General features: G+C 42.3%; 1 protein-coding gene across 6 annotated transcripts in view; it reads left to right on the top strand.

The window, feature by feature from the left end:
- Window positions 1-252: 252 nt before the first annotated feature.
- ldb2a (LIM domain binding 2a) overlaps window positions 253-20,923 on the top strand; it is a 116,567-nt gene continuing 95,896 nt past the window's right edge. For all 6 annotated transcript variants that reach the window (XM_080773627.1, XM_080773630.1, XM_080773631.1 and 3 more), the window contains exon 1: window positions 253-712. In XM_080773627.1, the coding sequence (XP_080629753.1) occupies window positions 481-712 (232 nt within the window). In that variant the 5' untranslated portion in view covers window positions 253-480. The remainder of the gene's footprint in view (window positions 713-20,923) is intronic.

Here is a 20,923-nt window from a genome sequence, read left to right as displayed (position 1 = left end):
AAAAAAACTGGTGGTTCAAGTTGAACTTTTCTCTGCAGGTATCAAAGTAGACTCACTCACACACAGTAACAGGAAACGACCTTTCTCAGCCCCCAACCATCCTTCCCTTCACTAACAGAGCCCCCCCCCCTCCCCCCCCCCCCCACACACCCCCCCCCCCCCCCCCCCCTCCTCCGCAGCCTCCTCCTCTCCATCCTCCTCCTCGCTGTATAGCAGGCAGCAGCCAGAGAGAGCAGTGTGTGTGAACTGAACTAGCCTGTGTCCAACTTGCAGTCACAGTCAGAGAGAGTGTTTTAGTTGAGCCTCGGCAAAAGCGGAGCAGCAGCGGCTGGGGTTTCTCCAAACACAATCAGCAGGAGGTCGGTGGTGGTGCTGTGCGGTGTGTGTGTGTGTGTGTGTTTGTGTGTAGTGTGGAGGAGAAGGTTTCAGAGAAAGCATCGCACTCCGTTGTGGCGTGCGCTAGCCCGTGCGGCTTCTTGGATGTTGAGATCGCGCCGTGTTGGTGCGCCTACTCCTGATGCCCCGCTGAGCCTCGTCCTCGCCGTCGGATCGGAACCTATAACCGAACAAGAACAACAACATGTCGAACTCAACCAACGACCCGTTCTACTCGTCGCCCTTCGGACCCTTCTACCGGAGACACTCGCCCTACATGGTGCAGCCCGAGTACCGGATCTACGAGATGAACAAGCGGCTGCAGGCGCGCACAGAGGTGAGTTGTGTTGTTGTTGGGACTTGTCTTGGACCTTATAGCCTACTACTAACCGCCGGGGGGGTCGGTTGGTCCAACATCAGCCCTGGTTCTGATGCGGTATTTGTGTGTTTATAGTTTCTGACTGAGAGAGTATGCACAGCACAGGGGAGTGTTGCGGCACGAGTTTCCCCCAGACAGACGCTCCGGTTTGTTGTGTGTGAGAGGGAGAGTGGGTAGACAATTACACCTGATTTGATACTTATAGTTGCGCGCCGGCGGTTGTGTAAAAAAACGCCGATCTACAAGTTCACAACGCGGTCGCGCTGCTATGCGTTGTGAGCTTGTATCTTGGATCTGTTAGTTTCGCCGGGCATCTATTAGTATATACATCTGTTTTTATAGGATGTAAGCCCGCAGGCACAGATGTGATGATGATGCCCACGTGCCAAACATTCCGGAGGTGAAAGTATACGGCTCTGTTGTTACTTCACCTCATTCAGTAACGCTCTGCATCGATCGAAATCCTCACATTTAGTGACTGAAGTCAGTCTCTGGAGTCTGGAGAAACTTATGTTTTCACGCGCAATTGGATAAATTTGCATATATTTACATGCCCACCTAATCTTTACATATATTTGCATACTGTCTTTTGCATAGTGGCTGTGAGTCACCAAGTCACTCACTGTATAACAATGTTGACTTTAATAACTTAACAGATACTTTTTGACAGCTTATAAATGAGAACACCACAGGGTTGATTCCTGCCTCACTGCCTAAAATGCAAAAGTATAGTCTAGTGTACATCCATAGAGCTTATAAAACAAATTGTCCTATAGAAAAATAATTTGTCAGAATTTAATCCATATATGATATACAAACACACGTCCTCTATAAATGATTTAATTTCCGTTTCCCGTCACTATAAATGTGCCATTAAAATGGAATCCCTGTATGAGTTGGACGCATGTGAGCCAGCGTGTGGCGGCTCGTTCAGTGCCATTCAAACTGAACCTCCACTGATCCCACTGGTGAATTATAGCCAGCATCTGTCTCCAACATCTGTTCTGCTGCCTGGCACTTATGTGCAAATCTGCAGATGAAAAGTTTATCCAAGATATCAAGCGCTATAGTTTACAAGGCCTCTCTCTAGTGTGTGTGCGTGTGTGTGTGTGTGTGTGTGTGTGTGTGTGTGTGGGGGGGGGAGGGGGGGGGGATACTTTTGCCTAAAGTGTGTTTTTAATTGGGAGGGCTTTATATTTTAGAACACATTGTTGACATTGGTTTGTCAATCATCGCCCTATTTGAATGTTCACCTTTCTAAAAAAACCATCCACATCCATTATTTTCTCTAGTAGAACTAGTGTTTTCTCAACCTTTTCAGACTGCAACTGCCCACGATAATCATATTTGAGCAGGGGGACACCCCCCCCCCCCCCCCCCCCCACACACACACACACACTCTGACAACAAGCACTTGGAATTGTAGGAATTGAGGCATTTATATTTAATTTGACTCTGTTCCACAGATACAGTATAGGCCTACACATTGGGATTTTAATTTAACGGTAGATCAAAAAATAAATAAATCTTATGTGACAATTTGGCCAATTTCTGAATAGGTTTTAGAGATATATTGTAAATTGTCACTTCACTGTGATCGGGGGACCCCCCCCCCCAAATAAATCATGTGGGGACCCCCCTGGGGGTCGTGAGCCACAGGTTGAGAGCCACTGCTCTGTGGTACATGGTAGTATGGTACATGCTTTGGAGTGAGCTAACCTTTCTATGATGAAATGATATTGATGAAAATGCAAAATTGCAATTGTTTTGAGATGTAACTCTTATCCTTTTGTAAGTGAACCATTTGTTTGTGTATTGTATTTGTATGTTGTGGTGAATGATGTGTTGTGTTTTTGTGTACTGGACCCCAGGAAGAATAGCCACGCTTTTGCAAGTGTTAATGGGGATCCATAATAAAGTAAAGTATAGGGCTGCATGCATCTATCAATGATCTATAGCGTTTATTCTATAGATGATATTCATGATTAATCAAGTAATCGAGAAGCGCATGTTTTGGATCATAGTTTTTCATCATAGTGTATTTTATTTGATCAAGATGCTCAACGTGGAAAAAAACCAACAACTAATTGATTTAGTATGATCTACTGAATTGATTAGTCAGATTAACCACTTAAGCAAAAATAGTGAACATTGCACAAGGTCAAGCTTGAAGATCTACCAGTTCTGCTATTAAAAATAAATAAATATATATATACAGTATATAGTTTTTTTTTAATCAGAAATGTTTATATTAACCGTTGCACGCCGACTTTAGACGGCTATCAAATAGCAGCATATATTAAGCTTTTGCTGCCGTTGCCGTGATTCACATTTAGATATGGTATATATTAATATCCGCTTCCAGTTCCTGTAACTTACTGCAGCAGCTGGCAGGTTGGCGAGGAGTTGCAACTTTAAGAAGACCGCTAGGCAATGTTGCTGAGATGCAACGGCCCGGTGTGATACATTATTCATACCGTGTGGTCCAGGCCCCAGTGGACCTCAACTCCTGTACCACACACATGCCTAGTGCAATTAACACACACACACACACACACATGCACCGTGATGCACGCACGCACACACACACACACACACACACACACACATGCATGCACACACACACACACACAGTACGTGTACGTGTGGACGCACATACACAAACATGAAGACATTAAAAAACAAACATGCATGCTCGCACGCATTCACACAAATTACACACATGCACAATGATGTTTGTGCAGCCTCTGAAATGTGAACAGTTACCTGCATACATACTGCAGGTACGCAAACAGGCACGCAAATGCACACATTAGTACTTGACACTAGTAGTGTGGTGTTTACCAATACCTATTAAACCCAAAGGCAACCAACATAATTGTAGGCGTAGACACATATACCATTACCTTCATCCCTTCAGACTATAAAGTGAAAATTCGAATTAGTTTTTCGTGGCTATTTGTGCTCATCGTAGTAGCTGTTCATTGTCCTCACTATCTTTCTCATTCTCTTGGCGGTGGGATTGGATGTTGTGGCTTAATTCTCTTCAGTTTCATGGTTACTGCATGATTAGAATGCAGATGCTGGTTAAATGTTCTGCATTTCTGTAGCACCGACCTTTTATATCCAAAATGCTTTACAACGTGTCTTACATTCACATGCACACCAGCGATGGTGGAAGCACTAACGCAAGGTATAACCAACCTGCTCATCGACCGACAGCAGCTAGAGGTTCAGTGTCTTGCTCAAGGACAGGAGGAGGTTTGTGTCGAACCAGTAACTATAGGGGTGGGTGATATAGTCGAGACGATATAATGTCTCCACTATATGCCTTTTTTTCAGAGATATCATATATATATCGTCAGCGACGTGCACAGAGTGTTAGAGGGGCAGGGGCTGAAATCCTGTAAGAGGGCACTTTTGGACAAAAATAGCAGCAAGCTCACAACGTGTCGCACTGCGACGCGTTGAGAGCTTGTAGATCAGCTATCTTCGGGGTGCAACCCCAGCACTGTTTAGCTAGAGGAGATGCGGTGTAACGACATGGATTTCTGAACAAATTTGTTCAACGCAAAGTACTGTGTTCAAGTTCAAGAGAAAAAAGCAATTCTCCTGAATGCTTCCGACATAGCATGGAAAGGAGAGGAGTGGCATTTGCATTGCTTTCACCGTGTAGTAAATGCTGCATTCGTGGTCTGGAAAGGGCAGTTGTTTTACAGACGGTAAAAGGGGCAGGGGCTGAAGCCCCCTTTGATGTCTATGTGTGCACGTCCCTGTACTGTATATCGTGATACAGTGAATGCACATTCTATGACTTGTAGTTCTATACCTTTTATACTTAAGTTCTGTAGAACGACAATTTCGTTAGCCAAAGTATTTTGGTCTATGGTCTGTTACTCCTTTGTCTGTTAGTTTTTGTTACCTTGGCTTGTAGGTGGTTGTACTGTAAAATAACCATACAGAACACATGAAAAAAAGTATCGTGATAATATCGTGATACTGCTTGATAGTATATTTTTCCATATCGCCCACCCCTCTACCGGTAATGCTACGGTTCACGGACGGCCACTCTACCTCTTGCACCATGTGTATTAAGGAAGACACATTGTTTTGTTTCATTTGCAGTGTCTATTTTTGTGCTCTTCATCCTCTTCAGGTGGAACACAGGCAGGTTCACGCTAATAATAACAAGCAAATTATATACCATAGCAATTATGCTGCTGGGATGCATGTCATCAAATTAACGATAACAAAGCCATTTCATGTCTCTCGCTATACTCCTGAAACACTGAAGGAAAATAAGGTTTTAACCCATTTTGGGCGGGAAACCCCGTTTTAAAGCATAATGTTATACTTTAGCCACTGAAAAATAGCAGATCTACAAGCTCATAGTGCAGCACCGAGTGCAGTGCTACGAGCCTGTAGGTCTGCTATTTTTGAAAAATCGTGAAAATGTGCCTCAAATCTTTGAATATATAATATTACATTTTAACTCAAATCTTTGCTTCTGGGGAGGTCCCTGGAACAACATATTTTCAGATGGGGGGGGGGGGGGGGGAGAGAGGCATATTACATATAGTTTTTGGGGTCCTTGACATGAAATATTGAGCACCACTGACATTTTTAGATATTTTTTAAATTTCAACGTCAGGCCTTATTTGGTTAAAAGGCTGAAGCTCTGTGATGATGAGAAAGACACTGTTTGCTTCCTATGTAAAGTGAGGTTTGACCAACTATAGTCACTTAATGATGTTGTGTGAGCCTCCAGGGTCATTCTGTGCGTTCTTTTATCATCGTGCTGCTCTGCTCTGTTCTTGTTCCTACCAGTGGTTCCCAAACTGTGGTGCGTGCTCCCCTTGTGGTGCGTGAACTCCCTCTAGGCCGGTGCTGCGTGACATGAAAAGGGTAATGGCCGTTTTATGGTGTTAATTTGCACAAACGGCAAAATATGTTAAAACGCTGTTGTAAGGAGATTTATAGAGCAGCTATACGGGAGTATACAGCAGCTGCAATGTCTCTCTGTGCAGTGACATTCTGTGATTATTTGCCATAAACATATTAAACAATATGTATCATTTGTGGCAAATACAACGAGACTTAGCCCTGGGTCAGCTAGGTCAGGAGGTAACAGGGGGTGCACGGCCAAAAAGGTTTGGGGACCTATAGGCATACCATAAAGTCAGCCTGAAGTTTACCGGTAGCTATAGACTGCTAATGCTATATAGGCTGACTTTAGCATTCAGTGTGCATTCTGAACCGTGTCAGTATCAGCACAGGGTCAGGACACTGTCGTTTCAAAACACAGGAAGTTAGAAATGTTACTGCTGTATAATGTCCTCCTAGACCTGGACACATTGTCATATTTGGTTTTTGTTCTTTTAATTTGACATTTTTGAATGGTGCTAGTCACTCCACTGAACAGCTATTATATTAGTTTCACTGCAATGAACAGCTCTGTGTGTCCCTATGTAGGCTATGTCTGTCCCTGTGTATGTCAGAGTACGGAAATGTTGTTGCTTGACCACCAAGTGTCACTGTTGAGCAGACGCATGCACGCAATTATTAGAAAGTGTTGTTAATTGTCATACATGTAACATGACATTAAGTAATATATTAAAATACTGTAACACTTACTATTGCTTTATAGGACAAGTTGATGTGTCTAACACACGTTGGACTGTGTCTGTTGGAAGGCAGTGGAAGCAAAATGAGTCACAAAATTTGCATTCTCTTCTGAATTTCTTTTTCAAACGGGGAGCTGCTTAAGCTCCTGTGTGTTCCTACTTTGTTGGGTAAAGCGTAGCTAAGTTGATGAAAGTGGTTAAGGTCATTCACACTGGTAGAAATACTGCCATTTGTCTTATTCATGATGCTGGTGCTTTTTGAATTCCCCTCTCGATTCGATTGGCACTGCAGCTGCCTGCCTGTCATGTTGGACGGGGATGGAGCAGTGGGTTTAAGACAAGACTTATAGAGACTCAACTATATAGCTATTGTCCTTGCAAGCATAAATATCCCCAGTGGCGTTCATTCTATATAGACTTGTGATGAGATATAGAGTTGATGACGTGCAGTGAATAGTGTACCGTATATGTTTAAACGGAGTAACAATAGTGTACCATATATGTTTAAATGGAGTAAGAAGTTGTGCAGTGAATAGTGTACCGTATATGTTTAAACGGAGTAACAATAGTGTACCATATATGTTTAAATGGAGTAAGAAGTTGTGCTGTGAATAGTGTACCGTATATGTTTAAACGGAGTAACAAGTAAGTCTCTATTCTCTAAACACTTTCAGGACAATCTCCCAGATGTTGTTGGTAAAACTTTTTGGATAAAAATTCGAGTTTAAACAACCAAAAAAAATCCCTGCTTTACAGAACTAAGCCAAAGTCCCATTGAGGCATGCTGCAGTCAAACAATTGTTTTCCAAAAACAGTACTGTATATAGTTGCCATCATTCTGGGACATGTCCTTGCTTTTAGAAATCCTGGTAGTTGAGTTATCTCTGATCGTGAGGCTAATGTTTAAATGTTTTCTTTTAAAATTATTATTCAAAAGAAATGGAAATACTGTGTGGCAATGTGAAATGTGTTTTAGAAGATACATAATCAGTTGATGATTTGATTATGCAAATAGGGTGTGTGTGTGTGTGTGTGTGTGTGTGTGTGTGCACTACAGTATTATAGGCTATGTATAGACTGAAAACCTTGCTTCAAAGTGTACAAGGCATGCATGCAAAAGAGTAGTACTGTCATCTCCCAAATAGATAAGATAGATAAGTGAACTCAGACTCCCTGCTTATTATATTCAACACTAAACAACCCTTTTATCACGGGTCAACACAAAACATATTTCATTGTATACAGCAAATGCTAGCTAGGTGTTTCTCTCCAATCTGCATTCACCTTTGGACCACGGACTGCCCCTGTATCTTAAACAGCGCTGCTCCAGTGATGACTTTAGGTCTGTTTCGATCCTAACCTTATTATCTGCTCAATTCATACCTATTACCTGCCAGGCTATACGTTCTGCCCCAGACTGTGCTCGCTATCCTATTACCGTCGTTTCACACAACGTGAACCCACTGTGACCCGGCAATCTAAACAGGCTTTGATTTGGATTTGATGCCATGCGTTACGCCCGCGACCACATTGTTTCTATGTGCTGTCGCCTCGGGGGGGCCAAGCAGCAGCCCTGGCGCGCGGAGGACTGCTGCAATGATTTGTGGGGGAATTTGACACTTAAGCGTATGCAAATGAGGAAGAGGATTAACATTCAGAGGAGGGGCTTTGGTCGACCTCAACCAGTGTAAGGCCATTAGCATAGGAGGCATTAATATTCAGCGGGAGAGAGAGAGAGAGAGAGACGAGGACACGGCGCATAACGCTGTAAGCAAAACCATAACCGGGGAGAGGAGGGCGAGAGAGAGAGAGAGAGAGGATGAAAACAAAAGCATTTATAATGAAGGACCTATATTATCTAAAAAGCGTTGTTGCTGGGTATACACTTCACCGTACGACGCTGGTGACAGTGGGTCTAATGGTCATGCTCTCGTCTCCACTCTCCAGGTGGACAAACAAACATATAATCAATCAGTAACTGTGATCGGCAGCGTTTCGTCTATGGACCGTACTAGTGCAGGTATAGCTTGTCTGATTCTCATTATTCAAATGGGCCCCATGGCCACCCTACCCTACTCACAGGCACTACTGTAGACCTGAAGGGATTTGAGTGTTCATTACAGCGAGATTCCCCCCATTCGGTGTCAGGAGCAGAGTGGATCTGTTCTCATCTGTAATATGTGTCAGATCGACATGAATAGGTTTAGGTGGTAGAGGTCAAGTTGACACGCTGCACTGCAGGTCTCCACAGGAAAAGGGGATTAAGCCATTCTGGGCGGGATAACCCCTTTTGGTGTTTTAACTAAGCATTATGTTATGCTTTAGCTATTGAAAAATAGCAGATCTGCAAGCTCATAGCGCGGCACCGAGTGCCGTGCTGCGAGCTTGTATAGGTCTGCTATTTTTGAAAAATCTTGAAAATGTGGCACAAATCTTTGAATTTATTTTGTTTTAACTCAAATTGTTGCTTCTGAGAGGTTCCTGGAACTACATATTTTCAGATGTGGGTCGGCGGCCAATGTCAGATTTCTGGGGGTCCTTGACATGAAAATGTTTGAGCACCACTGACATAGAAAACTGTGAGAATCTAGAAGGCATTTGTAGAATCGTCCTCAGGTCTGAACGGATTAAGCCTCGGCCAACATAGACATCAAAAGGAATGCTTTTAGTTCTAGGTTTAACCTATGTTTGCCCCCCCCCCCCCCCCAACCACCACCACCCAAAACAATTATTAAAATAAATTCAGCAAATATGTATAGCTATAAACAATGTCCAAATTGTTATGATTTTCTTCTTCATTTATTTGGATTCAGACAGCCAGCAATGAGTAAAGCGCTCCCCCAATTATATTTTTTTGTCTCTGTGACTCATCTATTCTAGGGGCTGCAATTTGCATTCAAAGATTTTCCAAGAAACTTTGTCATTGGTCGATTTGGCTTGTCTACTTCCTGATCCTGGTTAGTCATTGCGACCGTTTTTTCTTTTTTTTTGGACCAATGACAAAGCTTCTAGGAACATCTTTGAATGCAGATTGTGGCCTCGTCTAGATGTGTCACAGAGACTACATTTCTTTGGGGAGGCGGGGAGCCTTTTACTTATTGCTGGCTGTCTGAATACCAAAATATAAATGTAAAAAAGGTCATTAAAAATTTGACATAATTGCTTAAATAAAAGATAAATGGTTGAGTCAGTGTGTATATTAGGCTAACCCATTTTGGGCGGGAAGTTGGGAACACCCCTTTTGGTGTTTCAAGCATTATGTTGTTCTTTAGCTATTGAAAAATAGCAGATCTACAAGCACATGGGGGGGGGGGTGCTGTGATGTTCTGACATCACAGCACTCCATATTTGGGCATGCAGCCCGATACATAACTCCATAAACTGGCCTGTTCTGACATCTGGACAGAGCTTCTGCCCATGGTCCATATATGGAGCTGGAACTGTTCTGACATCACAGCACTCCATATTTGGGCAGTATCGGAGAATGAGGTCATCAGCGTTTTAGCCGCTCTACAAAGTTCTGCCCTATACTGATGCAAGTTGTGGATAATAAAATTCAAACATGCCTTGACCAGATTCCCAGTCTCACAGTGTAATGGAGATGCTTTCAATGTTTGTACTTCACACAAAACCGCTTGTCTGGTGAAAAGAACCTGTAATCAAACATGTGATAACATGCAATTGAGAGTCTAGAGGTGAGAGAAACGGTTGCCTTCTGTGAAGAGTTGTGTATTTGGAAATGTGTTGTCGCATTAATAACGGACATGCAAATCCATAATTGTAGACCATACTCGCATACATAGAAAGAGAAGTAAGACTAATGCAGAGCACCTTGCGAAGGTGGCTCAAAGTGTACGAGCAATTTATGTATAGCTCTTTTATATTTGCTACTTTAATTCTTCTGTTGTTATTACTTAATTGACTTGACTCTTTTGAATGTTGAGCAGCTTTTTGTGTTGCCTCTCAGAGTGCTTTTCCTAAAACCAATAACCGAACACCTACATCATTAAGTCCCCCGCCAGATTGTTTTGGCCACGCTGAGCACGTTTATGTACAGACTGGTCCCGGACCCATTTAGACCCGAGGACGATTCTACAAATGTCTTCTAAATCCTGACAGTTTTCTGAAAAACCCTATGTTTCTATGTCAGTGGTTCTCAAACATTTTCATGTCAAGGACCCCCAAACGTATATGTAATTGGCCGCCAAGCCCCATCTGAAAATATGTTGATCCAGAAGCAAAGATTTAAGATCTGTAACAATATATATTCAAAGATTTGCACTACATTTTCACGATTTATCAAAAATAGCAGACTTACAAGCTCGTAGTGCTATGAGCTTGTAAATCTGCTATTTTTCAACAGCTAAAGCATAACACCAGTAGCACTATCTGTCGAGCTACAGTGTTTCCTTTCTTGATGAGTGTTTTGTTATTTACGTTTAAATTAAATTAAAATGTTTAACGTGAAGTAAATCACATTTAAGTCAAATCAGTACAACAAAGTTGTTGTTTTATAATCTGAATGTTTGGCCCAAGGCATACAGCATTAATAACAGCTGCCCCATACAGCACCTAAATCTGACGTCCATATCGGTAGAGGGTGCAAATCCACAGGTTCAGGTGCTTTTTATTTGCATTGTAATTGTAATCCGCATAGGGGGATTTTTAGATCGCCTCATATAAGAAATGTGTTTGAAAAATAAACATGTCATCCCGGCCGCTTCACTCATATGGATATGAAGAATCAACTGACTGAGAGAAAACGAGAGACTGAGAGAAAACGGTCTGTTTCGCTAGAAACCGACTGTATCAAGAGTGACTGACTGTCGCAAACGATACAGAGACACCTCCCTGACAATACGCAGAGACAGCTTGTTTATTTTTGGACCACAGCGCTTATATGAGACGATTTTTAAAGATGAGCCCATGTTATTCTCCATAGAGACATTACCTCCGCGAACCAGGGGAATCGAGGCAGGACCTCGGGGCTCTATTGACAACTGACTTGTAGAACCGGTCTTTCCCTTCTTGTGTCAAACACTAGAATGTCTGAAATCCTTCCTTTGTTAAAAAGTGCAAGTTGTGGCCTGGGCCGTGGCTCAGCGGTCCAGGCACCTTGGCCGGTAGCCGAAGTCTGGCAGTGTGCCGCAGGCTCGACTCCCGATCCCGACGGCCTTTACTGCATGTCAGCCTAATAAAATAAAGGCGAAAGCCGCAAAAAAGTTGTATATTATGCTGTGCTGCTATAAGGTTATAATATCCTCTTTTCAAATTAATGAACTACACCAAAAGAAACAAAGAAAGTTAAAGGCCTTTGAGGAACCTTTTAGGGTGTTCCCAGAGGCTTAAATAAATGGTTCATGAACCCTGTCAGTGTTTCCAGGAACCCCTTCAGGGATAAAGAAACCCTAAGGCTTCATTATCTCCAGAGTGGATCTTGGATAAGCCGACAACGTTTGGCACAGGACTAGAACTGTACATACTGTATATATGTACTGTATATTGCTGCAGTTCTTCATCCAACACAATCGATTGATTGTTGTTTTTTCATATGGGCCCTGATCCAGAAAAGGTCGAGAATATTCAGCCAGAGCACTGTCCAGTTCAGGTCATTTGAACCCTGATAATGCTGGTTTTCAATGTAGTCATCTATCTATTCAGGCCCTCATTTACTGTAGACTTTTGTGACCCCATATTGAATGCAAACCTGGCTGTAAAAAAAGAAAGAAAAGAGTCTGAGTTTGTGGAATTGTTCTCTCATACAAAACAGGCATCATGGAACAACAGTTTATTTCACAACTGATACTATTGCTTTGACATTACATGCGTTTGTTTTCCTTTTTCATCTGTCATTGTAGAATTTGTAGGGAAAACAAACATGTCAATTTACTGTCAGTAAGACGGAGGAATTGCTGGAGAATGTACCCTCAATAACACGGTTTTGCCATGTAATTAAATATGCTGCAACCATTACACAAACTTGATTTACACAATATAAGTCTGTATTGTAATATAATTTGGCAGTGGTGGACAGTCACATGGCACATATACTGTACCTGAGGGCGTTGTCATGCGTTTGTACAGCGCTGGAAATTCGCCACCCTTCGGTCGGCTCACTTCTAGCGCCACACGTCACGAATGGGAAGAAGGAAATTGTGGGATTTCACAGCCTCCACTTTCTGTTTCAGCTTTGTTTTGAAACCCTTTATTCTGCTCTTCACATGCTTCCTATGTTCGGTGCTTCCTATGTTCCTAGGGTGCTTTGCAAGGAATCTCTGGACAGTTTTGCCCTCCCTTGAGCACATACGCTTCAGAGCCGGAAAGGGCGTCTACATAAATATGTATATGTTCACATGTAGTAGCGGATGGCCACACATCGTATAGACACACGCATGCAGGGTAAATAGTATGTGTACTGTACTGTAGTTTATGTAACGGGGTATCTGCATATCTGCATGTTTAGGCAAGTCAGATGTAACTATGGAAAGACCTTATATTTAATAGTGTGAGCTTGTATATCTGTGGAAGCTGCAGGTAGTGTTGGCAAGTGTGGTCATTATAAATTGTTTGTCAACCACTGCTCTGAAACCACATTGCCCCAGGCAATGCACACACACACACACACACACACACACACACGTGTGTGTGTTTATGGTGCGGTCGGAGCCAATAGAAAGACGTATGTGTCCCCCGTTGTCTTTCCGGGGAACTCATTTTCCAAGGGAACAACATGGCTGAGTTTTGACTTAATTGTATTAATTAGATATGTGGTTCTGCAAGCAAGTCAAGTCAAGTGCATTCATTAGGTTGTTTCAGAGAGTTAGGAGGTTCTGTAAATGTATTGTGAAAACAATGCATTGATATTTAAAAAGAAAGTAAAAAAAGAAAGTAGTATATGACGTTCCCATAATAGTATTATGGAAGGAAGAAAAAAAAAAGCCTGTAGACAAACAATGACCGTCAGGCAGGCAGGAACGCAGGAACGCAGGCAGGCAGGAACGCTGGAACGCAGGCAGGCAGGAACGCAGGCAGGCAGGAACGCAGGCAGGCAGGAACGCTGGAACGCAGGCAGGCAGGTACTCCAGTCAGGCAGGCAGGCAGGCAGGCACTCACTCCAGGCAGGCAGGCATGCACGCAGGCAGGATGCTCGGACAATAGACCCACCTTTTTCCTGGCCCTGTTCCCATGGTTCCTTCCAGACCACATTGTCTCTCTCTGATAACAGAGAAGGACAGTGGGGCCTACTGTCCATCTATGTCCTGTTGTTGTTTCTCTCTCTGACATGGACGAGCGCTTTCAGAGCATGCATGCACGACTGAAAGGGATACAAGCTTGGATGCTGCAGCCGGTGTGTGTGTGTGGCCCAGTGGTTCACAAACATTGTAGCTCGAGACTCAAATAGAGAGTCTCTGTTGGATGGCGTTCCACCTCTCTATCTTCTACACTAGTCTCCTGTCTCAAAGATTCCTATGTCATTCTCTAGGATAAATTAACGATTGAAGAAGCCTAAATGGTGGTGACTCTCGGTATACCCACTCGTCACTGTCACCACCTCTGTATACTGGCCACTCTGGGGGGCTGTACATAACACATCCATTAAGTACCTACAAAATATCTCGTGTATAACATGTCTGTTGGTCTTAAGATCCTAATAAGTGGATACAGGGAGCGCTGGAGGAACATTCCTATGTGGACAGGTACTGTTAGCCAACCACTGCTCTCTGCTGGTTACGGAATGTTTCGTCATTGTGCTGATCGTGTCTTTGTTACACTTCATATTTACACACGCTGGGGTCTTTTTTCTTTCATTCTTTTCACTGAAGATGAACAGAGCTACAGAGTTAAAGCCACTTTAACCCTTGCGTCCCAATGTTGGGCATGGCATTGTAGGCATAATGATAATGAAAAAAGAGGAAAAAAAGAAGGAAGGAAGAACAATATGCAAATTGTTTTGGAAAAAGTCAGATCTCAACAGCCAAATGACGTCTAGATTAACTAGTAAAGCTTTCTCACACAGATTTATCTTGCTTTCAATCAGACTGAAACAGTTCAACAATTATTTGACAACCCCTGTTGCAATTTATTGATGACTCCAAATTAATCACCTGCTCAATTAAGCAATATTACACAAAAGGGTGTTCTTTATCGTCATTAATGCACGCCTGCGGGTCCACAGGAACTCGCCCACAGGCCGAGTTCCGAAAGACATCACAGAAGTGCATTAATGACGATAAAGAACCCCCTCGAGTGTAATATTGCAATTATACAACAGTTACCCTTAAAACTAAGATTATCGCAGATAACACTACGACCACAAATGTCCCAAGAAACCAGCTCGCCTAGCCACCGAGTCTGCTGCGCTCTGGGAGAAAAGCACAGCTGAATTCTTTGTTTTGATTAGCCGTTCCAATATTGTGGTTAAAGCACGGCTGTAGGAAGCTGTTTTCATTGGAAAAAGAGTTCAGATTTTAATGTCATTAATGTTTTTTTTTAAGACCGCTACCTCATCATAACTGCTTATGACTGCTATACCTCTAAAAATAATAAAATAGTAGATCTACATGAGCTTGTAGATGGGGTTATTTAATAAATAGAGAAACAAATAAAAGAATGCATGTTGATCATAAACATCAAACTCATTCAAGATAAGGCTTGGTGTGATTAAGCAACGTTGTACGTGCGATATAACATCATTATTACTTTGGACAAGTAGTTCTATTTTTAAACCTTGATTTTTGTCAACGTCCAGATCCATATGGACCTGTTGAGTGTGTCTTCTTAATTTCCTGCAGCCAGATCCTTCCATCTTGGATTCAAGCCAAACAGCCCCCTGGTCAGAAGCTCACTAACCAGTGCTTGTTCATGCCAAGGACCCCCAAATCGACACTCATTGGCCCGCGGACCCCCATTAGAACATGTATGCCAAGGACCCCCAAAAAGCAGAAGATTTTTACGGCTCTAACAGTGATTTTCAACCATTTTCATTTTCGAGGACCCCAGGTTTGGACCTGAATTAGGCTACGGGCCGGCCCCCCATTTAATGGCATTTCTATCTCTGGGACCCCCAATTTATGTTGTAAAATCAATGTTAAGTTTACTCTGAGAGCCGGGTCCATTTGGTTCCATTTGTACACTCTCTGAGTTACAGACCCATAATGGTCCATTTGGTTCCTAATTATCATTTAGCTGGGGACCCCCTGGAACTCCCTCAAGGACCCCTGGGGGTCCCCGGACCCCACTTTGGGAACCACTGCTCTAACCATTATGTTGCTGTTGCCTATAGTGGTACACAAAGTATTGTGCATGGTGGTCGGGTTGGGGGTTGGGGTGAGCCAGAGTAACCAGAGCCGGAAAGGTCCAGAGTTTAAGCCCAGTAAGGTGCAGCTCCTCTGTGTGTCCCTGACAAGGTCACCAAATCACTACCTGCACATTATATTTATATATAATACATATAATTTCTAAAACTGTCATGCAACGTGTCACTGGAATATAAGTTATTTTTGTGTTAAGGGACACTTTGCGTAGCACTTTTTTGCCAAAGCGAAGTGTTCATATCCAACTGATTTCCCCTCCCAGTCTCTCAAGTAACTCACTTGCTCAGAGCTTCAGAGAAAAATGTCTTGTCATCACGGTCAAAATGACAAAATCCACAGCTGTGGTATCTCATTGGATTGTACCTCGTTTCCATTCGTTTTAAGTCTACTGCTGGAAAAATAAATCATCATCATCCACATGTGGATGCCCATACTGCATGAATAAATGCACTATGCTGCAGTCGTACTCCAGGTTGTCCATATGTGTCTTATAGTCTTCAAAGTATGAGTATCTCATAATCTTTGTTTTCTTGAAATGTCATCTTTTAAATCACTTTAAACTCATGTTGTCATTTTATCTTTTAGTTTTGCCCATTCAAAAATAGCATATAAAGCTCACAGCGTGCCCACTTCGCGCCATTGGCGCTGCGAGCTTGTACATCTGTTATTTTTGTCATGTTCTTGAAAGTGTGAGAACTGCTGATTTAGACGGCCTTGGGTTTCAATAATTAATAATTGCGAGGTCGCAATTATGGAATGGAGCATTATAAGAGTAGCTTCTACTATGGTAGTAGCTAATGGGGATCCAAATAAACAAATATTACTATTTATTATCATCCACTATTAGTAATACTTCTTCAAACCATCACATAGATAGTTCTAGCAACAGGTGAAAGGATGTTGAAAAGTAAGAGCTGTTGTTGCTGACATCTTGACAAACCACAGGCAGTCCCTCTGAGCTTTGCTGGAATCAGCTTACCGCACTGTAAATGCACTGCAGCTATAGTCGTATTGACAGTGCTGCTCATTAAGCAACGGAAGTAAGTGTTGCTGGGTGTTAATTGCTCTAATTAACATGTGGTGATGTGATGGATTTACAGTAGCTACTAGCTAGGCCATGGCGCTCATATAGCGATATCTATCTAGGGATATGTTTTACTGATGAACAAAACAAAAACAAAATCATTGCAACTTTTTTTTTGTTGAATATTGTGATTGAGATATGTTCTGGGAAAATAACAAAACAGATTTGACTCTGAATTTAGATTGAGGGAACATTGCGTAGTACGTTTTTGTTTTTTTAGACATCTTGTGACTTTTCGCTACTTAAGTTTTGCTGTTCATTTTGCTCTCGCCTTTGCAGTAACCAGTGTTGTTTTTGGCTGCACATTTTGATTTTAGTTTAGTCATAGTCTCTTGAATAGTTTTCATTTCATTTTCATTTGGTCACATTTTTGTCACCTGCAATGTCTTAGTGTCACTCTAGTTTTAGTCGACTAAACATCATAAGATTTTTGTCGACTAAAGTTGGCCTTACACTATAGCCGATTTTTTTCAATTTGAAATCTGATCACACACTGCAGGATAATCGGAGCGGGGCAGAGCAAATATCAAGTAATTGTCAGTAATTGTAAAATGACTTACACTGGATCTCTTGTCCACTAGTCCCTTCCTAACATTTTTGTCTAGTTTTTATTTGTTGACGAAATTGTCAGTATATTTAGTCTTAGTTTTAGTCATCATGTAGCTTAGTTTTCATTTAGTTTCCATTCCGTGAAAAAAGGTAGTCGACGAACATTTTTCATTAGTTTTAGTCGACGAAAACAACACTGGCAGTAACGCCATTTGTCTGGAGGGAGATGGTAGAGTGCAGTGAGTGAGTGAGTGACAGTGGTGACTGTACAGTGTAGAAATGGAGATGGTAGAGTGCAGTGAGTGAGTGACAGTGGTGACTGTACAGTGTAGAAATGGAGATGGTAGAGTGCAGTGAGTGAGTGACAGTGGTGACTGTACAGTGTAGAAATGGAGATTGTAGAGTGCAGTGAGTGAGTGACAGTGGTGACTGTACAGTGTAGAAATGGAGATGGTAGAGTGCAGTGAGTGAGTGAGTGACAGTGGTGACTGTACAGTGTAGAAATGGAGATGGTAGAGTGCAGTGAGTGAGTGACAGTGGTGACTGTACAGTGTAGAAATGGAGATGGTAGAGTGCAGTGAGTGAGTGACAGTGGTGACTGTACAGTGTAGAAATGGAGATGGTAGAGTGCAGTGAGTGAGTGACAGTGGTGACTGTACAGTGTAGAAATGGAGATGGTAGAGTGCAGTGAGTGAGTGACAGTGGTGACTGTACAGTGTAGAAATGGAGATGGTAGAGTGCAGTGAGTGTCTCGCCTTGTTATGGGTTGTTTTAGCTTTTATTTTCTTCTTTTATGCAAGACCCTTGGGGGTCTTATATTAAAAAAAATATCACCTCACAAGGCAAGGATTGGAGCAGTTTTATGTTCTGCTTCACATTTGTCTGGAGGGAGATGGTAGAGTGCAGTGAGTGAGTGAGTGACAGTGGTGACTGTACAGTGTAGAAATGGAGATGGTAGAGTGCAGTGAGTGAGTGACAGTGGTGACTGTACAGTGTAGAAATGGAGATTGTAGAGTGCAGTGAGTGAGTGACAGTGGTGACTGTACAGTGTAGAAATGGAGATGGTAGAGTGCAGTGAGTGAGTGACAGTGGTGACTGTACAGTGTAGAAATGGAGATTGTAGAGTGCAGTGAGTGAGTGACAGTGGTGACTGTACAGTGTAGAAATGGAGATGGTAGAGTGCAGTGAGTGAGTGAGTGACAGTGGTGACTGTACAGTGTAGAAATGGAGATGGTAGAGTGCAGTGAGTGAGTGACAGTGGTGACTGTACAGTGTAGAAATGGAGATGGTAGAGTGCAGTGAGTGAGTGACAGTGGTGACTGTACAGTGTAGAAATGGAGATGGTAGAGTGCAGTGAGTGAGTGACAGTGGTGACTGTACAGTGTAGAAATGGAGATGGTAGAGTGCAGTGAGTGAGTGACAGTGGTGACTGTACAGTGTGGAAATGGAGATGGTAGAGTGCAGTGAGTGAGTGACAGTGGTGATTGTACAGTGTGGAAATGGAGATGGTAGAGTGCAGTGAGTGAGTGACAGTGTAGAAATGGAGATGGTAGAGTGCAGTGAGTGAGTGACAGTGGTGACTGTACAGTGTGGAAATGGAGATGGTAGAGTGCAGTGAGTGAGTGACAGTGGTGACTGTACAGTGTGGAAATGGAGATGGTAGAGTGCAGTGAGTGAGTGACAGTGGTGACTGTACAGTGTGGAAATGGAGATGGTAGAGTGCAGTGAGTGAGTGACAGTGGTGACTGTACAGTGTAGAAATGGAGATGGTAGAGTGCAGTGAGTGTCTCGCCTTGTTATGGGTTGTTTTAGCTTTTATTTTCTTCTTTTATGCAAGACCCTTGGGGGTCTTATATTTAAAAAAATATCACCTCACAAGGCAAGGATTGGAGCAGTTTTATGTTGCTTCACATGTTTCATTTACAAGTGTGAGTAAATACACCATAATAAAAAATATAAATGTATTAGGGACATACATAGTCTGGATTTTCGGTGGTGGGGTGACCACCGAACTACAACCTGACGTCACGAGCCGCGCCCCAGCCCTTCTTTCTGTTTTTACTCACCACCACTCAATGTTATTTCAGCTCCGGTGGTCACCTCACCACCGAAAATCCAGACTATGAATAGGCCTTCAGTAACGTCATGTTGTAGTTGCGGTGGTCACCTCACCACAGAATATCCAGACTATGAATGAGCCTTTAGCAGTCACCTGGTGTCTTGCTAAAGTGCAAATTAGGTAATAAGCAAATTACAAAATAAATGGCAAAAGGGTCAAAAATTTACCCTGGAAAACCACGTTCACAAATTACATTTTAGATTTAATTTCGCCACCATTGGTTTTGCACAATTTCAGCACTGATGCAGTGAAAACATCACTCACTTGAATGTTACTCGGTACAACTAAAATTACCACAAAATCTCTAGTCTATATTGTCTTATCTCAACCAGCTAGTAGTGAGTGACCATGTTGTCCCAGCTGAAGAGGGAGAGTCGTTTTGTGGCTCGAGGCAAGGTGCAGCAGCATTTCAGCAAGCATGCAGTAAAAAAAAGAGAATTGAACGCTGACTCCATCTGTACCCTAGTGATAATGCCAGTGAATGTATGGAGGCCCCTCCTTAAGGACAGTTATGTTTAATGTCTCCTCCCTGAATTCACTGTATACGAGTAAGGCCAGTGGTCCTTAATCCATTCTGACCAATGCACCACTACATCTTCTCCTCGTTTCACAACAACTAGGAATAATATATTGGAAAAAAGAATGTAATATGAATAACTCACAAATAAATACACCAATGACAAACAAAACTATAAGTATAGCCCTACCTCATGTGCCAGTGTTAATTTGGCGGACTAAAACTATGATGAAAAATGTCAGTCCACTACCTTTTTTCCACTGACAATAACAAAACAAAGCTATAATGACTAAAACTATGACTAAATATACTGACCTTTTTCTTCTATAAACTAGACAGAAACGCTATGGCTAAACTAAAAGACAAGCCATTTTATGCCAGATCTATCAGATCTATCAGATCTATCTTGCATGTTCATACCTCGATAGCGATACGATAACGATATATTGTGTGCAGCCTTACTGGTATATGTGCAAAACTATTTGACCAAGACGTACACTCTGTATATGATTGATTGATTGTTTATTTATTTTCGTGTCCTGCACTCAATGTGCCCAACCGTCATGGGTTTATAAGACACCATTTCACAATATCATTTACAGCATGTTTACGTTGCATTTAATTCATTACATTACAACTCAGATTTATACAGAGTACTCTGTCTTCTTTCCCAAGCTTGACAAATAAAATCTGCCACAACAAAAGTCCCTTTGGCAATATAAAACTGTATTACAGTATGTAGGTACAGAATAAGGTACACAATATGTACAGTTTTAAATATGTGATTGTCATTCCAGACACACAACAAAAGATCTCCCTGAATATTTGGTCTTGGGATCTCGGGAACTAGTCTTGCATGTGGTTCTGTCTAGTGGTTGTGTTGTGTGTGACCTTAAGATGCTTGACAATAACAGAGCTCCCCCAGGGCCGAGCGACCGCGTGGGCCAAGCGCTATAGAAGTG

This window comes from Protomyctophum bolini (genome assembly GCF_963924005.1).
Source record: "Protomyctophum bolini genome assembly, chromosome: 10".
Lineage (NCBI taxonomy): Eukaryota > Metazoa > Chordata > Actinopteri > Myctophiformes > Myctophidae > Protomyctophum > Protomyctophum bolini.
The sequence above is the reverse complement of the archived record's forward strand: the minus strand, read 5'-3'. Positions and strand labels throughout refer to the sequence as shown.